At 40.8% G+C, this 24,387-nt stretch overlaps 2 protein-coding genes across 2 annotated transcripts; one reads left to right on the top strand and one right to left on the bottom strand.

Annotated features, from left to right (window-relative positions):
- The first annotated feature begins 18 nt into the window (after window positions 1–18).
- On the top strand, window positions 19–7,798 carry mtx3 (metaxin 3). The gene is made up of 9 exons (XM_042488573.1): window positions 19–102; window positions 2,407–2,476; window positions 2,969–3,045; window positions 3,166–3,258; window positions 3,341–3,523; window positions 3,636–3,712; window positions 4,410–4,567; window positions 4,822–4,910; window positions 5,038–7,798. Exons 1-9 carry the CDS (start codon window positions 22–24, stop codon window positions 5,131–5,133), a joined length of 924 nt encoding a protein of 307 aa, XP_042344507.1. The 5' UTR covers window positions 19–21; the 3' UTR covers window positions 5,134–7,798.
- Window positions 7,799–10,189: 2,391 nt separating this feature from the next.
- Window positions 10,190–22,911, bottom strand: cmya5 (cardiomyopathy associated 5). Its single transcript, XM_042487987.1, has 14 exons — window positions 22,642–22,911; window positions 21,147–21,792; window positions 17,741–20,950; window positions 14,828–14,923; window positions 14,264–14,482; window positions 14,153–14,175; window positions 13,873–13,997; window positions 13,629–13,763; window positions 12,590–12,736; window positions 12,303–12,450; window positions 11,927–12,060; window positions 11,242–11,359; window positions 10,990–11,166; window positions 10,190–10,903 (listed from the first exon to the last, which is right to left on the bottom strand). Exons 1-14 carry the CDS (start codon window positions 22,755–22,757, stop codon window positions 10,651–10,653), a joined length of 5,547 nt encoding a protein of 1,848 aa, XP_042343921.1. The 5' UTR covers window positions 22,758–22,911; the 3' UTR covers window positions 10,190–10,650.
- Window positions 22,912–24,387: the final 1,476 nt, after the last annotated feature.

Genomic DNA, 24,387 nt, shown 5'->3' with positions numbered 1-24,387 from the left:
CCTCCTTCCAGACACCAAAACATGGCGGCTGCCATGGAGCTGAGATGCTGGGGAGGAGACTGGGGTTTGCCTTCTGTCCACACCGAGTCCCTCATAGTTCTGGTAACGTTACCGCCTGCTTGTAGAAAAATACGGTCAATGTATCCAGCCCTTCTGCTGAGACGAAATGTGTCCTCTCCGGGTTTCTTCGCGTCTTGTCTGTGTCCCTCTGTGGTTAGCTTCCTGTGCTAACTCAACAGCTGCAGTTGGCTCGTGAAGCTAGCTGCTCGCTCGTGCAGAAAAGACAATAAAACTCGCAGCTGAGTGTTTTGTGTCCACAGCTGCAACATACCCGAGCTGACCGCATGCTCTGTCCTTCGTGTATTAAAGCAGAAGTGTGGCTTAAACAGAAAGTGTGGTCCTTCAAGGTCAGCTTGTTTAGGCTCAGAGTTTATTTAATATGCGCATAATTAACTTCTCTCGCGATAATTAGCTATCGACGGTGGCCGAGGTGGTAATAACCTCGACAGAAAAGTTACTTTGATTTTGTTCCTGCATGCATTTCATGTTGTTGTCTGTCAATGAGTCCATGCAGTTACAACCCGTACCACAAGATGACACTTTGACCAGTTTTCTTAACCAGACTACACGTTTGTCACCTTTTTAAAGCATTTATTTTATGCGTTTTGATTTATTTTGTGTTGAATTATTAATTGGCTAATATTTGTAAAGATCCTTTCGGTTTGTCAGGGATATAGTCCTAGACTTATTTCCATCATTACACCTGGTGTTTTTACACACTTGACATTAAACATGTATTTTTATTTTTAAAAAACTGGAAGGAAATTGAATCGAATAAATAATTGTTTCAGAAAGCAGTTAAGGCAACACTGATTTTAGAGATACATTTATAGACAGCCTGTTCCAGTTATTTTTCATGCCAAGTAATCTCTTTAAATCATTTATATTGAAAAAAAAAAGTTCGGGCGTCAGACAAAATGAAAGACGTCACTTCAGAATTTTTAAAAAAGATTTTACCATTTTGTACCCTAAAAAACACAGGCTAATTTGAAAAAAATATTTGAGAGAGAATATTTTTTAGTTGCAGCCCAAATTGATGCATCTTTTTATCTTAATTTTAATGATTTTTTTTTTTAAATCTGCATGAAGAGTCAGAGCGAAATTCCTACTGACCATACTTTGCTTGAAGCAAGCATTCAGCAGCATTACATGACTGATACCATACAAAGTGTTGACGAGGTTCAGAGGAGGTTCACTATCACAGGCATCAGTCAGAATGAATCAGCCTTGAAACTTTACTTTTCCAAACAAAAGGTTTATTTTCCACAACACAAGAAATTGCAACATGAAGGGGAAGCAAACATGCGTGGATTGTGACTTTGACAGAAACAAATACAAAAGTTTAGTCAAATTAAACAGTGTCTGTCTTCATAAGGATACATGTTCTCAGTTAAATGATGCACAGGATAAACTAAAGAGGAAAGATAAAGAAACTCAGCTTACCAGCGCTGCCACTCCACGTGACGATCAAGACAGACTGAGTGAAGGTGTGAGCAGGGAGTGAACAGGTGAACTCAATCAGGTCAATCAGCACTGAGCAAAGAGTGAAAGGAGCCAATCAGTGCTGAGGAAGGGGGCGGGAGCAGGAAGTGAGGTACAGGACATGAGATAAATGAGGAAAAGAGGTGTCCAAAAAAAGGACAACATTTATTAGACAAAGCAAGTCTTCAAAAAGTCTCAAAGGGCATTGGATTCATTAATCTAAAAAACAGGCCTTGATTAGTATTAAATTGACTTAAATTAATCTATTAAAAGCTTAAAAAATGCTCAGACATGGGAATAAGGATTTTATGAATCATCATTTTCTGTGATGTAGTGTGAAATATTAGATAGTTTTTTTTGTTAAATAATTTGATTAAAAAAAAAAAATTAAACTCTTCATGATGGGAATCCAACTGGTGGAATCTCACATGCAGATTGACAAACACAAACTCCCTCAGAAAACACGCCAGAAATGCTTTCCCACTTCTGCTGGTTATTTGTTCAACATTTGAAGTAGATAATCTAACTTTTTCACAGGATTTAAAAAAAAATAATGTTTGTTCTCATGTTACTATAAACCTTTAAGCAAAATGAAATTGTCCTTCTTCAGTTTTGGTTATTAGAAAATTGGTCTTGAACTTAATTCTAAGAGGCATTAAAAAAAAGTCTTAAAAAGTCTTTTATCTACCTTAAGCAGTAGGAACAGTGAGTCCTGCATTTGAACTTTATACAGTTTTTGAGACATTCAGCTGAAAATACTTTGCATTTGGATCAAAGGTACAAACCAACATCTATGACAGACTTTGAAATCATAAATGTCTCTTTTTACTATCTTTTCTGACTCAAGTTTGGGTTTTCTTTCAGGCATACGCCAAGTTTTCTGGTGCAAAAGTTACAGTTTCTCCTATAGACTGGACATGGAAAACTCTAACAGGTGGGCTGCAGCTTCCAATAAACCAGAATTGCATAACATTGTGGTCCAGACAGCACATGGGGATTGTTTTATATACACACACGTGGTCAATGGTGAATTCCATGACCGATGTAGGAATATTTGTGAAATATACACAGTGCATATAATTGCACACATTTGGAAAATATATCCGTATCCACTTTCTTTATACTCTTGAAAATAACACACTACAACAGGATGCATACTCAAAATATCATGACAATTTCAATACTTTATTCGGCCCAATCATGAAAGTTTTTTTGGATCCAAAAATGTGCCAGAAAAGTTTCAAAGACACAAAATTAAGGTTTTATGTTTTTATGCATCCGATTTGGTTCCAAAATAGAGTGAATTCATGTAGGTGCACAATGCATTGTACATGACAAGACCTTTTTTACACATTAATGCAAATTCACCACCATATACTAGCTTTGTCTTGGCTGTAATATCTTTTTCCTGTCGTTCGACCTGCAGCAACAGTCCCAGAGCTGCTGTGTGGAGACTCTGCAGTTCAAGAACCGACACAGATTCTCAACTTCCTGAGGAAACAGGTAAGAAGTAACACCAAGGCTGCTTGCTGTCCATTACCTGGTTATAATGTCCTCAAACCCATTTCATAGATTTAGTCGATTTACTGTAATATTTGTGATTTTTTTTTAATCTGCTTTTAGAGGTTTAATGCAGACTATGAACTGACAGCAAGACAAGGAGCAGACACCATGGCATACATCGCTCTGCTTGAAGAAAAACTGCGACCAGCTCTGGTAATACCGTCTCTTCTGCTTTTTCCTTCCATTAATCTGTTAGCACTGTTCATTTTTATAATTATGCTTTTATGTTCAACAGTTGCACACTTTCTGGGTGGATGCAGAAAACTATGCCAATCTGACACGGCCGTGGTTTGCTTCACGCTCGCCATTCCCTCTTAACTTTCTTGTCCCTAATCGCCATGCCAGCGTCGCCCTCTCCCGCATCCTTCTGACCAAAGGAGAGGCGCCGCTGCACAGAATCACTGAGGTGGAGGGAAAGGTAAATATTAAAGTGTCTAATTCATCAGTCAGATGCTGTGTTAACCCCTGTGTCGCTGTGTCTGCAAAGTTCACTTTTACTTAAACTGTATGTTTGTCACCGTCTGCCTCAGATCTACAGTGATGCGAAAGAGTGCCTGAATCTCCTCTCCTACAGACTGGGAACTGCTAACTACTTCTTTGGCAACATGTGAGTCTTCAATGTCATGAAGGACCATATGTTTACACGCATGTGCAAAGCTATTACAAAACAGAGAAGATTAAAATTTGGGAGAAAAAAAATTGTAATGGAAATAGTAGATATAGTGTGCAGGAATTGTGGGCTACTGTCTGAAAACAGTAGAGCCTGTGAGAGAAACAAGCCAACGTTTGGTGCTTTCTCTCTGATGCGTGCTGCCTACAGTCTGGCATTTTGTTTCTACCTTTTTATAAAGTCCCAGCTTATCATTATACACCGCCACACATGTCTAGTGGTCTAGTGGTATTATTGTTTATTATAGTGTAGGAAAAAAATATCATGATAACCAAAAATTGTCATATTGAGCGATAGTCTTCATTTTGATCTTTAGATTGGGATTTCTCTTCAAGTAGTGAAAATGACTTGTTGTGTTGATGTTAATCACATCAGAGGGAATTTCATTCTTGGAAATTAAAAAATGCTTTCCAGTTTTCATTTAGACAAAAATATTAAAGGATTTAGTGGCATCTAGCGGTGAGATTGCAGAAACTTTTTTTATTTGGTTTGACCTTTGTGAGCTACAGTAGAAACAAAATGGCCAACATACTGGACCTTTAATCACAATTCAGGGTTTATAACACACTGATGATATGAATAATACTACTTTTAAAGTCTTATATCTATATCTCTTGTCTCTGTGTGTGTCTAGGCCGACCAGTCTGGACGCCTTTGTGTTTGGTTTTTTGGCTCCAATATATAAAGCCGGGCTCCCCAGCAGCCCTCTGCAGAGCCACCTCAGACAGCTGGATAACCTCACGAGCTTCTGTGACACCATCCTCGCAGTCTACTTCAGCTCGGACCATTCCTGTAAGAACGCTACACACACTGGAAATACTCGCACTCTCGAGGCTTCAGCTTAATGAAATGTGCACACAAAGATGCAGCTCACAAAACAACTAACACCATCAGCATTTTCCTTCTTCTCAAATCTTTGTTTCTCTGCACGCTTCCCTTCTGTCTATTTTCGGGTGCTCATTGATCTAACACTGTTCCTCCTCCACTGGCTCTCTGCTGTCTCCCTCCTCTTCTGTGGGTGTCCCCCTTACGTCATTTGTCTCCAGGTCCTCCTCCTCCTGTTCAGGAAACAATGGACGCCAACCTGCAGAAACTAACTCAGCTTGTAAACAAAGAATCCAACTTGATAGAGAAGGTGCTTCTGCTTTCCTTTTATTCTCTTTGCATGGGTTCATGGTTGCATTTAGTCTAGTGAATTATTGTCATAATATTTGCTGCTTGTGCATGTGTGCTCTAACTAAACTGGACATCCTGTACTGCAGATGGATGACAACCTTCGTAGCAGCCCTCAGCACAAACCCCACAGACCAGACCCCAAACCCAGTCTGGCCAGTGAGAAGAACTCGACTCCCGCCTGACCCCTGACCCGTCAACCCTGATCCAGCCTTATGAATGGAGGAGGAACAGCCTGTCGATGAAAGGTGCAGTTCTGAATCTGACTCGACATCCTCTAATTTAAAAAAAAAGTCATCCAGCTGAACTATAGCTTGAACGGAAAATAACCCAATAATTAACGGAATGACTATATAATTATTAAAGAGACTATTTTACAGAAACATAATGATGATAGATATCAAAGATGTTGGTCTGAAAGAGAAGGAAAAGTGCATGTATGAGGGTATTTAATGAGGTTGAGCGCATGTATGTGGTTAAAGATGGAATGCTATGAAGTGACGTTTGATGAGAAAGAAAAAGTTCAGAGGAAAGCCGAAGGAAATGAAAACTCCAGCGGTGAAAAGAAGTGGCACTTTTTTTTGCCTCTGAGTGGACCACTTAACCTCTTCTCCCATTTTTTTCTGTAAAAAAATAATATATGTAATTTACGTTTGTGTTTTTTCTGTTTTCCATCACATTACAGTTAATGCACCATAGCTAACACATGGAAATGACCTTGCTTGTGTCATGAGGATATTGAAATTAGTCAAAGTGAAAACAGACAACATTTCAGCTCAACTCCCCCTAGCATTTCCAGCTCAAATTACTGTTGGTGCTTTTGTCTCAAAGACAACCGGATCGCTTTCTGTTTGCCTCAGACCCTCACAACTACACACAACACAGGACCTACTGCCTTTTGTGTTCCTCTGTTAAGGCCTTTGGACACCAAGTCTGTATTTTTCATTCAAAATTATCATTCAAGCAGTGAATAAAAGGTGGCATAACCTGCGGGATACATACATACACAACAAGAGGAAGGAACAGGGGAGGCTACAGCCGGTTACTACAGCCTACATTCAACAGGAAACAGATATCAACACTCAGGTGGATGAAGATGAAACAAAGAATGAAGTCTGCACGGAGACAGACAGAGAGAGGGACAGTGTGGAGACACAAGGGGGCAGACAGCTCAGGCCCCTTTAAGTAGCCAATGCGCAAAATGCAAGACACATAGAAGCATGGCACCAACCAGGGAGGAACCTCTATTCCCACAACAAATGGAAAATTAAAATGCATCAGACTCAGTCTGCAAGGTTTCTATGGGTATAAAATACTATCAAACAATGGATTTTAAAAAACTCACACAAAAATACAGACTTGGTGTGTAAAGGCCTTTGTTTTAGTTGTTCCACTGACCACCATTTGCCATTTCTACTACAGAGACTGTAACTGCATTGCATTACACTGATACTCTTTGGTAACTGTGAGTAGCTCCTGAGAGCTACTGTGTAAAACAAAAGTGCTATCCTCTTCCTGCTTTGGTTGCACAGTGGTTAATGCACTTCCTTTGTGCTGTAAATTGAACCTTCTCCAGCGAAATCAGAGCCGGCGATATACACAATTAAATAGTGAAAGCGAGACTAGGCAACCAGTCTAATCATTATTATATCACCAAAACAGTGTGAAATCAGCAAGCAAAAAACTTGTCTATTTCCACTTTACAGACACAGATGCATCAGTCACTTGAACTGTGTTGCACTAGAGCACCTACATTTGTTTAACTGTGTTACTCCACTTTAGGAATCTGTTATTTTAAGACGGATCTCCAATCCTTTCTCACCCTTTGAGCACATGTCTCTCCTTTATATTAATTGTAAAAAAAATTCTGTCAATTCTAATTTGAATTGGTGTAATGTATAGTATGTATACGGTTAAGACTATAGGAATATCCAATTACTTTTTTTCCTTTGCTCTCACTTTCTCTGCTTGTATAGATGTAAATATTTATGTGATTTGAAACAATGCAAGTTACTCATGGTTTCCTCAAATAGGGCTGATCAGCTTCCTCACAATCTTTGTCTGATACACAGAGGTAATGGAAGGGACTTACACACTGTAGTAACATTTCCATGCAAAATATGTGAGACTAATTTTGTGTTTTTGTTTTTCCAAAGGACTATCAGAAACCAGTGTGTCTTTCAGTTATAGTTTTTAATATATATTGTGTCATTAACAATCCACCTGCAGCTGTTGCCATGGTTTTCCACAATCACTCTTGTACAACATTTATTTTGTTTTTATTATTCTGCTGTGTTTGTAAGTTGCTGTGCCTATTTGTCAGTCACCTTGTTGAAGTGTCTGTCCCATCTGGGAATGTCTCATTAGATGCCTTTTTTTTAAACTTTATTTTTACTGTCTGTTGTTTTTTAACCGTCATGTTCCCAAATATCCTCACAGCTCATACACTGATGGACTGAGTCTCCTCCATGTGATTTCTTTCATGACTTCTCTCTCTCTTGGTCTAAAAGTATGAATACTGAATACTTGTTGCAACTTCCCAAAAGAATCACTTTATGGTTACATTCCCTTTAAAGCACCACATCCTGAAACAAAAGCATTTGTTTGTGTTTGTGTGCTGCCAATTACAAAATGTTGGACAGCAAACAGGCTTGTGAGGATCATATGGGTGCAGTGTGCCTTCATGACTGCTGGTGTCTTTGTACAACTGTCAACATGTTAACAGTGTCCTTCATCATTTTGATACATTGCCATAAATGACCTTTGTTGTTTCTGTTACTGTTCATTCTCTGTGGATGGTTGTTAAACAACTGTCGTCAAATTATTGAAATACAAATATGATACTTCAAACATGATCCTTGTCTTTTTTTAAAAGGAAAATCTTAATTTACGCTGCGCAAGAATTTAAACACAACACTTTTGTTTTTTCCCCCTTTTTTCAAAGGTTTAAGTTACAGATTTAAGACTTTTAATGCACACAAAAGACTTATTTCTCTCAAACTTTAGTCATAAATTTGTTCAAATCCATGTTTGTGACCTCTAATCCTTTTCCCAAGATAATCCATTCACCTGACCTGTAACAGATGGATGGATTTTTTTTGGTTAAGGTGCTCTCTAACAGTTTAACAGACTTGAGAGAAAACTATTTTTTGAGTGCATAAAAAGTCTTAGATCTTAAAATTAAACATTAAAAATGGGGGGCACAAATAAAATTGTTGTGTTTAAATTTTTGTCCAGTATAATTTCACTAAATGTGTCCATAAACAGTCAACTGTACCTGATTTAAATTACATGAGAGCTGTTTGCCTCCTATAGATGCTTCCTGTAAGCCGACGCAGCAAGCCGTGCTATTGGGATGACATGTTTTTCCAGTAATAATTACAGAAGATTTGTCCACCATCCTAATTGTCTGATTGGTTGTTTAGATGTTGGGAGGATAGAAAGCTCTTTGTTTGGTTTTGGCTTTAGACATGGAAAAAATGAGTAATTAAGCTGAAAGGAGATGATGCATACTTGACATCAGATATTGTTGAAGTCATTGGTCCACGTTGGGCAGAGGCTCCGTCCGGGGCTTCTTTTGGTTGGCTTTCTAATAGGTGTGGTGAGGGGAAAGAAATAACACATCTGGGCCTGTTTTCAATTTTGTGCAACTCAATTTCACGACACTATAGTCATTCTCTTCATTTTTCTGAGTTTCTTGAAGGATAATTATATCTAATAGTATCAAAGATTTCTGGTGTTGAGATGAGGTACAAAACAGTCTGCAGCAGTGAGACTGGGTCCTAACTTATCCCCAAAACAATCCGTTCTGAGTTCAACTACACTTAAAATGTTCCAACTTCCCTACTCAGTTTTTTCAATTCCAGTAAAATAACGGTGTCACTTTTCAAAGAGCTGATCAATCCAACAGATCACCTGGAAGCCAGCAGCTGTTCCCTGGTATCTTCATGTGTTTGCCCTTCATCCTCCTCTCACTTCCCTCCTCTCTGTTTTCCCAGAAATGAAAAAAGGTGTCAGAATTAAGGGGAAGAGTATGTGTGCCTGGAAAAACACTCAGTAATAATTGTGAAATGACATGTCCTCTGGAGAGCCATGCGGCTCTGTGTCAGCGAGGCGTATGGCTCCCAAAACTACAGTAGCTGTTAGTCATCAAAAGCAATCTGGAAGTCCGAGTGCATGATAGTTTTTACAGAAACTGTAGGTTTTTAGTGACAGCTAATGGTGTGCTGAGGCCTTCTAGTGGTGAACGTGTGTTAGAAAAATAGTGAGCTCAAATTAAAGAGTCCAGTTGTGCAAATAGAAAAATAAACATGTTCATTCAGCTCAGACATGAAAATCAGTTTACAAGAAAAAGAAAGGACAACAATTAATTTCCACTTGCCACAAGTTGAACATAACAAAATATAGAACTGATCACATCTGCTTATAAAGGTTATTTACACAAATTCACAATATGAAACATAGTTCAAAAGTGCCACAGTATGTTATTTGGAGCTATAAACGTGTTTTGACAAAGGGCTTTCAGTACTGTTTCTGTCTGTGATGATACCGAGTGTGTTTGGCTTCAATGTGCAGTACTTTCCTCACAAAACCTATCAGTGAAGGTTTCAATAAAGAAAGCTGAAACATGAGTCAATAATAGAACATTTACAGAACAATACAAAACAATCACATCAGCATATGTTATGGTCAAGTTTACGAAATGATCCACAACATTTCACTTGACAAGACAAACACAAGACACTCACCTGTGAAAACATTTCAAGTCATTAAATTTCAATTCAGTTGTATTTCACACTGTCATCATTCAAGACTGCCTCTGTTTTTTGATATTTACAAGACATTTAATTTTTGTCAACAAAGAAATAAATTTTAATTAAATTCCTGTAAAAAAACAAAACAAACAAAAACAACAAAACTTTCACTGTATTGATAAGGTTCAGTCTCACTATAAACCAGAGGTTTGGACTCAAATCACGACTCTGACTGGAGTCAGATTTGAGCCTCAGTCAGAAAATTTGACTTAGACTCTAACAACAATGACTGGTGACTTCATTTTGACTTGAGCCTTTTGACTTGAAAATAGCTGAAACCTTTCCCCCAAGCCAGTTTGGGAAGAGAAAGTTATGGACATTTTTCCAATATGATACGAATTAAATACAATAAGAAGGGACAGAAACAAACAAAATTCATTCTGTTGTGGTTAATAGTGCTATATGAAAGAGCAACTACATTCAGTTGCCCTGGTTGTAACAAACTTGTTTTAACAAAGAAATACAAATACAAAAAAGCTTCTTTTTCTAAATGTAATATATTATGACTCTGTTGTTAAAGCGGCATAAAATTTGGTAAAGAGAGAATTTTGACTTGTTTAGGACTCGAAACTCAAAGTTTAGGACTTGCAACTTGACTTGGAACTTGAGTGCAAAGACTTGAGACTTACTTGTGACTTGCAAAACAATGACTTGATCCCACCTCTGCTAAAACACACAAACCTATCAATGACGCCTCTCTGGAAGACTGGGATCCAGTATGTTTCCTTTACTGTGGATATAAGTGTATTTTATGTCCTGACATATCTGCAGCTTTTTCAGTAATGCAGTAATGGTCATTATTACAATCCTCATACGGTAAGATTATTCAAATCAATATATGTCCAACATGAACTGTAAACTCCTCAGGGTGTGAGGCTGACAGCAGAGCTAGCTGTCCTTGGTGAACTCAGGCACCTCCAGCACCATGCTGAGCTCCAGGCTGCCCGGCATCTCCAGCGCCAGAGCCGGGTGGCACGGCTGAGTGAAGCGCTGGCAGAAAGAGCCTAACAACTGACCACTCTGGGCATTATAGAAAGAGAGACGACCGAGCTGGTAATCCAGGAGAGTACCCACACGCTCGGGCATCTCAACCACAAACACACTGGACTGAACATCATTGTGGAGCAGCTGATACCTGCAGCTGGACAGCAGAAGAGAGCGAGGAAAGGTTTAGAGAAAAATAGTGACAAAGAGCAAAGTGGATAAAAGGAAATGCTTTTTTCTTACCCCGATGGTGACGGGACACACTGTAAACACCATGACAGGCTGTTTTCTCCCAGTGGCCTGTTTCTATTGGCTGTGCTGCACGCCACTCCAAGCCTGTAAGCTGTGCTTCTTGACACAGCGGTCTCCCAGTAGTAATGTCCATGAGCCGGCAACAAGTCACCCAGGATGGACGGACACCTGGAGAACACAAAGTCTGATTTACACATGTTCTTTAAAAGGTAAAGGAGTGTTTCTGAGCTGACTGAAACTCACTGTTTGTCTGAAGAAAGTGTGTTTTCATGTGCATCCTGAGAGTAATGCAGAGTGGTCCGGTCCACTGACAGCTCCAGGGCGGGGTGAGCTGAAGCTTTTTGCAGGTGGAACCTCGTCCCTGAAGACAGCAAAAGAAAATAACATGGTTATGCAGTTGCAGATTAGTTACTTTTGGAGAGAAATGTTTTATTGGATTTTAGTCATAATGAATAAAAATCTTCTCCTTGTCCTGCTCTTTGTTTGTTGGAATTTGGGCTGCACAACTAAGGCAAAAAAAAAGGGGAGAGACAAAAAACTAGTGGCCCTAGACTTTTTGGCTATTAAAAGATAGAAACTTGGTTATTCGGATTATTTAATCTTCTTATTATGGAACAAATACTTAATGCATTTCTGGAATGCATTGGGATCAGGTTTGAGAATGTGTTAAAGCATGGCGTATTTGCAAATAGTACTGAGCAGCACTATGTAAGTGTATTTCAAAACCTTGGCCCCATCTATACAGGTTAAGTACACACTATGATAAATGAATCATTTATTTCCGCAGTTATGTACTTGGTTTGTTTCTTATTGTTTGTGTAAATGAAAAAAAGAGAAAACAATATAAAAAACAAAAACTCCATGACTTCTGTATTCGTGTCACCTTAAACATAACTACAAACACAGTTTAAAGTGTGTGTTTTGTTACCTTTGGTGGAGATGAGAGCGGCTTCGCTCTGCTCGCTGGCTCCGGACTCATTCACAGCTTTGATGTAAAACAGATAATTCTCACTGGGCTGCAGGAGGACCCTCTGTTCACAGCCTTTGATACCTGAGATGGACCTGCGAGCATGTCACACACACATAAATTAAAGAATAAACCTTGGTGTATTTAATATTTTTGGTAGAATTTTGGTAGGAAGTTTAATTATGTCTTCAGATTTTTATGTCAAAGGCATGTGCAGTTTATTATTAGTTTAGGTTAATTAAAATTGTCAGATTTTCTTTATATAGTTAAATTACTGCACTTTTTAGTCATTCCAACCCGGTTATATGTGCACTTATCTAGTAAGACAAACACCCACTTGAGCCCTTCTCCCTCCAGTTCATACTGGCGGCAGTACTCCAGTGTGTAACTCAGCTCTGCACTCTGATTCACTGAACTCCACCGCAGTGTGGCTGAATCCCACAGGACAGTACAGCGCTCTGTGTCAATCGCAGGCACTGATGGAGCTGCCAGAAAAGAGAACAAGATGTTAAAATTGTTGTGAAATTCACTTTTGGCTTTGATGGTCTTTATGGAACTCTAAAGGCAGTAAAAAACCAACAACTGTCGTATTAATGCAAGTTTAGCTCCAGTGAGTGGACTGACCGGTTCTGAAGCAGAGCCTCTCGCTGGGCAGAGAGCAGCCTGTGTAGTTGACAGCCATCACCCAAACCTTGTAGGTCTTGTCTGGCTCCAGCTCCTCCAGGACACAGTAACTCTCCTTCACTGTCACACGGTACTCCTCTGACACAGCTGTGGATAATACACACACTTTGTTTGTATGAAGGTACTTAGTCACTTAAAAAGTCACCGTTAGATTTTTATATCAACAAAATGGATATTTAGTAAAAACACTTTAAAATATGTATTTGTGAAAAGGGACCTTTCATAAATGAACAAAAAATAATAATCAATTACATTTTTGATTCAAATTGTCCTTTAAGTTTAATTACTATCAGAAAAGTACATGAATATACCCAAAATAAAATAAAATAGGAGCACTTTGAGCTACAGCCACCATTTCTCAGTTTAAACACCAGCCTGGTTACTGTCTAAGGTTACGGACGGAGCTCATAAATCCGAAGCCAACCTGTCTGTATGTACCCAAATGTGAATCTCTGTTGAGACAAATGTAAAGGAGGTGAGGCTTCCCTTATCCACACGTTCTGGACGTGTTCACCCTAGAAAAATACTTGCGGGAACTTTTCCAAATCTTGTCCCTAATCCTTAATTTTAACCAAGAGCCCAACCCTCTGTCTGATCTTTACCACACCAGGAACATTACTAACTATTACTGCTGCGATCATAACATCTGTTTGTTTTACCCCATATTTTTAATCAAATGCTCTGTGTTTTTAGAAAAGCCGCCTATGGACTGGTGTTGAAAATTAGCACGTGTGCTATACACACCTAAGCATTGACATCTGGTCTGTCCACTGGGACAGTCTCAATGTACTTGTGATGTCCATATCAAATAAAATAAACTTAACTTAAACTTAACTAAGAAGAAGAGATGCTGCTCCGCCCACCTACACTCTGTGGTTGAGGGACATTAAACTCTGAAAAGATCCACTACTCATCTGTATATCAAACTAAAAGTTCCAGCAGGTATTGTTAAAAAAAACGCCATCCAGAAAGTATTCACCTCCTTGTGGATCCTCCATGCAGTAGACCTGGAAGCAGTCTATGATATCCCCAGTGTTGACCTTCCAGTAAGCCGTGACACTGGTGCTGGTGGCGGAGCCCGCCTCCTGAAGCTGCAGCGTGGGCTTCTGAGGCACTGAGGTAGAGACCAGCAGACATGCAAGACTCATTACTGTCACATATATTCAAAATGCTTCTTATAGACATCAAGTGTGTCTGCAAAACTACGTTTAAATCCCACCTACCAGGGATTCCCTTGCGCTGTGCGAGGTGAGAGCTGGAAGTGTTGCCCTTGGCGTAGTCCTCGAACACCAGCAGTCCTTTGGGACCCAGCTCAAGTGACATGGCTGAGTCCAGAGCTGCCTTGAGCCTGACCAAAAAACACACACAGCAGTTAGCAGCAGAGTACGAGCACAGGTCAGTGTCAAATACTAAATTTTCTATATATTCTATGAAGGTTATCACTATGTACCAAAACTTTAGTATAAACTGGTTAGAGCACCCAATACATTTAAAGCACATTACCTTGCTTGAATGTCTTCAGGTGACTGGTGGGAAAACAGATTGAAGATGGATTTATCAGATATGTCATATAAAACCCAGATCATCGGCCAAATATGGTACGACTGGACTAACCCGTGCGTCAGTGTCGGCCTCTCTGGCTGTTGTCTCCAGAGTGGCCTTGGCAGAGTCGATGCTCTCCTGGAAGGAGACAATCTGGTCATAAAGCTGCTCCAGCTTGGCCTTCTTCTCCTCCTCCATGCTGACAGACATGTTGTTGTACTGCTCCATCACCAGAGCCATCATCTCCTCGTTCTGCACCTGCATCGCCGCCTCGCTCTCCACACACTGGTCCTGGTCGACAGGAGAGGGACGGAAAACAGAGACGTTATTTGTACAAATATCCACAAATTAAACGTTGTGTATCATGTCAGTTAATGACCTTGTTATACTGATTTAATGGAAAATATTCAAAAGAGGTATTGTCCCATTTAGTATTAAAATACCCCTCTAAACAAAGAATTCCAATATTATTTATTTCCGGGACCTGTTTAATCTTAATCAATATTTGTGAGCAAATGTTAACCTAAACATCACAAATTTCAGTTTTAGCACTTGGGAGAAAGTTGTTCATTTTGAGTAATATTTTTGGACTGAGTGAAGTTGCCCTTCAAATGTTAAGTCAGTTTTTCTTTTCACCTCTACGGAGTTGTAGGCCAGTTCAAGCTCAGACACCAGATCCTCGATGTTCTCTGACCGCCCCTGAAGCTCTGAGATCCAGTCACCCAGCTTCTCCTAAAAATAAAAACACACTTGTAGGTCAAATATCATGTCCATACCCCAGAGCCTGCGACATCACCTGGGATTTACAGATAGGTTCACATTTTTGTACAGTATATTTAAATACTTGTGATAATTCCTGCTCTACAGTCCTCAAAAAATGCATTGCAAGTTATAGCTAAAGCTTATGTGAGGCTTCAGCAGTGTGAATTAGTCAAATCAAGTGGAAAGCTACACATTTTTTAGTGCAAAATCTCCCCTTTGTTTCCTCAGATAGTGTTTTTTGCTGGGATCATAAAACCGGAAATTTTATTCTACAAAGACTGTAACTTTTGTGCCACCAAAACAAACTAAAATGGTCAACATTCATGTTAGCGTAGGTCGCATATATTGGCATCACGTTCAAAGATTTTTTTATGGCCTGTATTGACCATACCATTTGAGGAAAAAGATGTTCATTACAAGTTTGTTGAAATGACATTAAAATGCACTAAAATTAGTTTTCACATTTATCAAAACATTTTCCAACAGTGGAAATACTATATACTATAAATTCTATGAGAGCAATCTGATGAATCTGTGGTGCTGCAGTTAACAGGTGATGAATCCTTATTTTTGTTGTTATTTTCCTGGAGAAGAGGGTAATTAGATCAAATGTCGCATTCTGCAGCTTTAAGGTTAACTTCTAGGAGGAGGAACAGTGGAAATCCCCTGTCACCACTCAGAAACTGTCAGCTAACATTTAAGGCTGGCTGCCCCTCCACTTAAGAGTCAGAAGACAGGTGTGTACGTGTGTGTGTGTGTGTGTGTGTGTGTGTGTGTGTGTGTGTGTGCATGTAAGTAAGGAAGAATGTGCGAGCATACTTGCACACATCTATGTCTCAGGCTGTGAGAGAGTGCACTGCACATTCTAGCTGCGGGAATTGGGAAGGATACTGTTTTGCAAACTTGGATCGATTCCTCCCTCTGCAGAGTCTTTGAATGGACTGCACTTCTCGGTGCTGAAGTCAGACTGGCATTACAGCTTTGATCTTTGTCTTATTTACAGTCCAGCTGTCAGCGTTACACATAAACACAACATCAGACATGCACAAATATCTGGAAATGACATTTGATCATTCTCCGTTTGTTCCAGCTTTCCTGTGATTTAGATGCCAGATATGTTTCTGATTGTTTGTCAAACCGCATGTCACTTTGCCCACTTTGTCTAATGTGTTACAGATTACAGAAAAACAACTAAAAACTGAACATCGCCTCTCCTCGTGAATGAGTTTCTAAAGCAAAATCCTGCACAGATGGGTTTGGAAAACAGCATGTCAAAGACAGACATTTTTTACTTGCTATAAAGTGCTAGAACATCGATACAGATTTTAAAAAGCAGGTGGTTGACCCTGTCCTGACCCACAGAGACACCCTGGGAGAACAGTGTGTGAACGAACAGATCATATAACAGTCTCCACTTGATGATGTCACACTGGACCTTTCCACCGATCAAAACAGAGCATTACATCACAACAATTCAATGCGCTTGGCCGCAACCTGCCGGCAGCCTGACATGCAACCTGGCAGCACGAAGGGTAAAGTTATAGCCGACTAATTTAGGACCATTTTATTATTTGATGACCCAAACTAATGCCAGTTAAGTGTGTGTGATCATAACCGTGTGTTGTAATAATGCTGGTAAAGTGTATGATGGGAAGATGAGCTGACATTTGATTACAGCGTGTGCCATCAGACATGAGAACTGCTGCTGCTTTGTTTCAGTGGCAGACTGCTAAAATGATCAAACTTCTGGGAGTTTACATCTATTTTTAACATTTTGCTACACCCTTCAATACATGTCCAACATGTAATATTCATATATAATTTTACTATTGCTGTGCACGTTTACTAACAGTCTACTCGTTATTAATTAAGTTATTAAATCTAGCTGAGCTATTTATTTCAAAATAAATGTTTATTTATGGGAAATAATTAAATATGATAAATTAATTCTTTACTATAGTAGTCATTTACAACTTTTAATGAGTCCTCCTGTTTATCCTGTATATGTACTGTGTGTCTTACACTAACATATATTTTTAATGATCATTTTGGAGGATGTAGAACGCAGAGGTGTTACTATAATTTAGTCTGCAATCATTGATGTAAATAGTGTAGACAAGATATCGTAAACTGTAAGTAAAACACAATACAATTCAATAGCACCACAAACTGCAGCATCCAAAATCACACACAGATTTAACAAAAACTGAAGGTTCTGACCTTCATGAGGAGAAGATTTATAAAATGCGGCAGGGATTTTTGTAGGCCAACCCAGAGGTTAGAGTTACGGTTTCCCTTGTCAAAAAAACCAATGCTATTTTTCCATTGGATTTTGGATTATTGCAGAAAATAAGATCTGTGGCAAACAAATGTCTGTGGCACCTACATCTTTTGTTTAGCAAGATAATCTTAACAAATGAGCACCACTTTCATGATTTTTAAGTCTAAATGCAAAAGTTAAAATTAGGCTATAAATAAACTACATCATGGTCAGATGAATTAACATCCCTCCCACGACGAAGCTGTAAAGTCGGTGTGATGATGTCTTGATGATGTCTTGTCTCATTAAGCCACTTGTAGGTATGAAAAACAGATATCGACCAAGCCTAGTGATTCAGCATCAAGGTGAAAAGCAATTCTAAGTATATTTTATGAGCTATTCAGGAGGGGCGGCGATCTCCAGAGACCCAAACATAACATTGAGGTTAAAAAGCTCTGAAAATATAAACTCTTAAAAAATATATATATATGTATGAAAAACACATCCCCATGCACACCATTAATTACCTTGATTTCCTCATAGGCTTTGTCCACAGCAGTGACATCGTGGCTCTGATGCTCTCCAGACACACAGTCGTCCTCTGACAGCAGACATTCACAGGTGAGACAGAACCAGTCCATCCCCTGCAGCTCAGCAGCCAGTCGGGCCTGACTCTCCTCCTCTGCATCGATGATGTCATAGTCGGCCTCAATGAGCTCCTCATCTGGTGACAGATCAAAGACTTCCTCCTCCTTCTCCTTCATCTCCACCTCCATCTCCATCTCCATCTCCATCCTCTCGTCTCTCTCCTGACCAGCCACAGGTTTTGCTTCCTCTGCATCTCTTTGTGTTTCAGGTTTCGGCATCTCTTTTGCATCCTGTTTAGATATGACCTCATATTCAAGCTCCTCCACAGTCACCTCTGGAGCTTCCTCAACTGCTTCGTCTTGCTCCATTTTTTGTATTACATCCTCCCTGTGCAGATCAATCTCTAAACCAGAGTCCTCTTTAACAATGATCGTCTCTGGAGCTTGTTCTACCTTTTGCATCTCTATATTTTCTTCTGCATCGTCTTTGAGCTGATCAACCTCTGGCCTAACATCCTCTTTAGCAATGATTGTCTCAGGTGCCTCTTCTACCTTGTGCATCTCTACTGTTTGCTCTACATCTGCTGCCTCTGGTTTGGTATCCTGTCTGTGTAGCCCAGACAAATCCTCCATCGGAGTAAAGCTCCTCAGAGAAGAAAAGACACCCTCGTATTCTTCAAAGTCCAACTCCATCTTCTGCACCTCTGTGTCGGCCTGCTCCACATGTGCTGGTGGAGAGCACCTATCGTCTAAGTCACCTCTAGGTAGTGTTTCTTCCACAGATACTGCAGGAGAATAACTATCATCTAGGTTATTTTTGGGTAGTGTTTCTTCCACGGGTGCTGGCAGAGAGCACCTATCGTCTAAGTCATTTTTGGGTAATGTTTCTTCCACAGGTGCTGGCGGAGAGTAACTATCAATTAAGTCATTTCTGGGTAGTGTTTCGGCCTCCTCCACAGGTGCTGGTGGAAAGCACCTTTGGTCTAATTCATTTCTGGGTAGTGCTTCTTCCTTTAGAACAACTTCTGGTTTAACTGCTAGTTGAAGCTCTGTCATTGTTTCCTCACATGGTGTCTGAAGAGTCTCGGGGCATGTTGTGGTGGCCTCTGGTGCTGTGAGAGGTTCACAGGTAGTGTCAGATTCAGAGAGAGCTACTGTATCACTTGTAGTCTCCTCTGTGGACTGACTGATCTCTATGTCCATCTCTACAGCTTGTCCTTTAGGGACAAGGAGGATTAACTCGTCACCTACATCCACCATCTCCTTAGCAACAGTCCCAGTGTCCTCTGGTGGTGTTTTGTCTTCAGCTATCAGCTCACTGTCAGTTACTGACTCCTCTTTTTGACGCTGCTCAGATCCAAGAATTTCATGTTTTTTCTTATCTGAATCTATCTCCACCTTTTCTGGCATCACAGGTTTGGCTGCTTCCCCTAAAATCTCTGCTTTAACCTCTGACTCCAGATCAGTAACAAGATCAGGCGACTGGCTCTCAACTGCCTCTGTCAGAGCTTCATGTTCCTCCCCTCCTAAAGCTATTTGAACATCTGTCATCTCAGCACCTGTCACCTCCTGAAGATCAATCTGAACTTGAGTTTGGATCTCTTTTTCATCCACTGCTTTTTCAGTCACCTCCACCACTGCGTGCACTGCAGCATCGCAATCAGTGATGACCTCAACAGGCGACACATCCTCAGGAACAACGTCTGCTGCTTCCTTTGCCTCATGCATAGATGTTTCAGCAGATGTCTCAATTTCAGCAGAGGGGAGCAATTCTTGTCGTTCAGTCTCAGGTTCTTTCACTTCAGCTGTGGCCTCAATTTCTAGTCTCTCATCAGCAGCCGCCACCTTAGTGTCAATAGCTTCCTCCTTAGACAAACTTATCTCAGTGGTGATGTGAGGCTCCTCACGGCTTACAGGTGTGATCACAGCTTTCTCCTCTGCAGCATTTGCAACCACCCGAGCTGTTTTTTCTACCGCTGTTTGTGCCTCACATGGCTGATCAGATTCAATAATGCTAGCTGTTTCTTCTGGCACTCCCCTCTGATGCTCCTCACTCTTCTCTGTTTTTTCCAATTTACTGTCCATCTGATAAGTCATAGGAAGTGGTTCATCAGCGCTGCTCTCAGGAGGCTCCGTCTTTACCTCATGTTTCACCTCCTGACCCTCCATCTGATCCTCTTTTGGTTTAGACTCCTGAATTGATTCTTTCGAGGCTTCAGTCACCACTGAGGGTTGCTGTTTCTCCTTCTCCTTTTCTGTCTTTGTAGCTTCTCTTTTCTTTTCAAATTTTGCTGATTGTAAATCCTCACTGCCATGCCCAACACTGACCTCCTGTGTCTTCGGTTCCTCTGTCTTGTCCTTGTCTTCTTCTTGGACTGCCCTTGTAAGACATCCTGTCATTTCAAACTTACTTTGCGACCAAATCATCCTCCCCTCCCTCTCATCCTCAGCTGGTTGAACCTCCACTGAGGGAGTTTCGTCCTTCAAAATAAACTTCTCCAGGTACCCGTCTGCCTCCTCTGAATCTGACAAACGTCTCTTGTAAGCCTTCTCAGATGCCATGCTCTCAGTCTCCGATTGCTCCCCAATGCTCTTCCCTCTCTCGCCCACAGCGTCCTCATAAAGGTCTGAGTACATGAAAGACATGGCGGTGGGCTCCTCCAGCAAGATGGGGTCGATGATCTTGGGAGGTCCAGAGGAGATATAGATGGGTGTGAGGATGGTCTCTTCACTTCCAAACAACACTGAACCATTCTCCTTTACGGATCTCTGGCTTTCTCGTCTCATTCTCATCCTACCCTCGTCGTCTTCTTTCCGCTGTAGTGCATCAGCAGGAGCTCCTTCTCCGTAAAAGACCTCATCCAGGTGTTCCCCGACAATCTCTACATCTGTAACAAAGACAAAGGATTCCTCTGATGCAGATGGGCTGTCTGTGGCTATCTCCTTAGCCAGCTTTTGCTCCTCTACTTGGGGCTTTGCTTCAGGCTGTTTTGCCTCCTCCTGCAGCTCAGGAGACTGTTCCCCAGGAGCCGCCACATCAACCAGGGTAAACTTCTCAAAGTAGTCTATGTCACCGGTGCTCTCTTTCTGATTGGGTGTCTGACTGAGCTCTGTGTCCACTGGGGGCTGAGAAGAGTCTTGTTTTGAGGGCTGAGGAAAAAACACAATCAACATGTGAATTTACAGAGGACAATTAATTTTTTGTAGCTGCATTTTAGTAGAGAAAATCGTGCGAAAAGGCAAATGAAACCCAAAATAGTGCAATGCAAGAAAAAGTTGGGAATGAAGTACTTCATTATTAAAACCATTCAGATCAATCAGATGAATCACATAAATCGTGATGTACCTCTTCTTGATCCAGTGTTTCCCCCTCTTCTGGTTTGACATGATCCTGTTGCAGCATCCAGTCATGGTGGTTTCGGGACTTGATCTTTGGAGTCTGGTCCAAATAAGACAAATTGTCCTGCAGCTCTGTGCTCTCTTCCTCATCTACAGTGGGAAGTTTGGAAGGGACTCTGATGTTGAGAATCTCATAACCCTCTGAAATCAAACTAAACAGCTGTTGATCTTTGTTCTTGATTTCTTCCAAGTCCGGCTCTGTTTGGGTTTTCTCCTGTTTGACATTGGGCAGAGAGACCTCTGCCATCTCCAGTCTCTCCACTCCCAGGGCTGAGGCCGATCTCGAACTGCCAGGTCGGCTCAGCCTGTCCCCCAGCCTGCTGCTTCTTCCTCCAGACCTCGTCCTCCTGCGGACTATTTTGTCCTCGTCAAAGACTATGGTGATCTTTCCTGCGGCTCCAGAGCCCTCCATACTGTAGCCTTCAGAGATAGAGCTGGTCTCAGAGGCCCATGGGGTAGAACAACGGCTAGAGGCCGTCTCCCAAACAATACCACTGTCCTCGCTCTGAACAGTTACCATAGAGAATGCCGGATCCACCATCAGGCACTGGAATTTGGGCTTCACAGACTGGTCCTGGACAACCTCTCGCAGACTAGAAGAGAGAGAAATACTGAGTTAGAGGAAGGAAAGCAGGGCATGACTAAACAGTCTGCAAGAGGAGATCCTTTGGGCACCAATCATGAAATGTAAGCAGAGAACAAACCAATGAATCAAATCAAAACATAGCTGAGTGAGATGTCTCAGTGTGGACACCACCACAAATTCACGTTTTGCACTTGAGGACAAATCTAAGCTGAAAACACCCGCTGATCTACTGTCAAGATGAGCACTTGAGAAGTGTAGATCTCCAGCATTAGAGCAGGTGTCCGATGCCAGGCTGCCAATCTGAGCTGAAAAAACACTCGTCAAGTGTGCTCTGAACCGTCCCTCCTGCTATCAATACAGCTCGGCCCCTGCAGGGTTACAGCGAGGTGACGTCCCAAAGCGTCATTCAAGTGATATTAGAGAAGAGATGCTTGGCCTTCCCAGATACATCCAACATATCAGTATCTTCTACTATTTATGACATGGCAAGGAAAACTAGAGTGCCCACTTTAAGACATGACAAATGAGATGTAAAATATGGGATTGTGAATAATATGAAATATCTGAGTAGAGACACCTTCGGTGCCACACTGAAAAAATCCTCATGTGAGCCGAGGAACAGATGATCTTTTAATATATGAAATAAAATGAATGGAACGCTGCTTTGTGTCATTTGGATACACCTTGTCCAGTTTCGCTCTGCAAGCACAGATAAGACACGACTTCTCTCTTTAAAGAAAAAAGTAGTTTTCTCACTGTCTCAATTCAATATATTTCATAATTTCTGCCAGAAGAAAAGACACAACTCAACACCAAGGCAAAATTTAACCACAATTAAGCCTGTGAGATCCAGCACCTGTTCTGCAGTTCCTCCACCTCGTCTTCATCGTCCTGGCTGACGGCCTCCGAAGCATCGCTCTGAAACTCCTGCAGCTCTGTCATCTCCGAGTCAAGACTCTCACACTCCTCCATATTGGTGATATCCTCCTGCTTTTCCCTTTAGAGTCCCCAATGTTGTTGTTTTTTTGTGGATTTTAGAGTCCTCTTTAAGTTTTCAGACACTCTGATTTCGAAAAAGAGTCGGTCTGCCTGTTAGTGTCATTCTAAGTTGGGAGCAGTCCATCTGACTCAGCCAGGGACAGAAATAGACTGAGTAGGGAATGAAAAGAGGGGAGTGGAGCTAGAGGGGGCGCAGCCAGAGAACATAGGTGTCACTGGGTCTTTGAGTTTGTTATGCGTGTACTTAACCCAAAAAGTAGTTGTATAGACTTATCATAAAAAGGTTGTTTGGGAAAATCATAATTAGTGTGGTCTGTGCCAGTTGCTAGCAGCTCAATGAGCCAGTGTGACTTTAAGATCAAAATCCCCCTCTCTGAGTTAAATATAGGCCATGTGCTGAAACAGTACCCTCCTAGCCCCCCCCCCGCTGGTGGCAGCACTAAACAGGGCCACGCGCACACACATGCGTATACATCTCGTAAGGTATCAAGGCCCTAGCAGTGCTGGCACTTGAAGTCTTGAAGTGATAAAACTAGGTGTGATAAGGTGTCAAACCTCGCAACAAAAACCAAATCCACACAAGAGCTGCCAAATGAGGCTGCAGAGGAAACTTTAACAGATGCAAGTACGCATTAGTCATCCTTAGTTTTAAAATCTTTTTTAAGGCCTTTGAATCACAGCACAGATAACGTACCACATGACATCACAGCTCCTGATGACGGCGGATAAACTGCATTATCTTGAGGAAACAGAGTTTTACACGTTATAAAAATATCAGGCGGACTAGGGGGTTTGGAACAGCTCTATGGGATGGTATTATTATTGCATTCACATTTTCTCGCCTAAAATATATTTTTTTAAAAATTCAGCTAGAAAATCAGAAAATATTTGACCCATCCCTCATGTTGTTAAGTCAAGCTAAAAACTCAGCATTTCCTACCAGCTAGAGAAAACCTTATTTTAAATTATACTAAAATGTGTTCCTTAAAACATTTAAGGTGAGAAATAGACAATGCAGTAAAATTAATTTGAGCGCAGTTGACAAGAATCACTGACATGATTGACAGCTGTGTCAGCAGAGTCCTTGGCTCTGATTGGCTGGTTGTTGGTTGTTTTTTTTGGTTCTGAAAAATGACTTTAGAGGCCTAAAAGGATACAGTATAAGAGCATGAGACATGATTTTTTTCACAAATTATCAGTCTCTTGTACTTCTTTTGTGCATATAGTTTCAAACAAACAACAAAAAAATATTTTCATAGAAATAACCAACTGTACCTTTAAGCTTAGGTCCTGTGTATAAAATCTGATGATGATTTTTAACTGCAAGATGATCAGTTAGAATATACTATATTATGTGATGAAGGTTAGCACGTATTTCTTTTCCTGTTAACATCCCATATCACAGAAGAAACAGCCATAAAACGTAAAATTCAAAATACCATCGAACGTCATTTTGTCTAATACTCTGCAGTCAAAACATCTGACTCAGAGCGACAGCTAAAAGAATAAAAAAAAGCCACTGTAAAGGTTCAGTGTGTGAGGATTAGGGGCATCTATATGTTTTTGTTACCTTAGACTGAGCCGTTTATATCTACATACAGAT

The sequence above is a fragment of the Plectropomus leopardus genome, chromosome 6 (genome assembly GCF_008729295.1).
Source record: "Plectropomus leopardus isolate mb chromosome 6, YSFRI_Pleo_2.0, whole genome shotgun sequence".
NCBI lineage: Eukaryota > Metazoa > Chordata > Actinopteri > Perciformes > Serranidae > Plectropomus > Plectropomus leopardus.
The sequence above is the reverse complement of the archived record's forward strand: the minus strand, read 5'-3'. Positions and strand labels throughout refer to the sequence as shown.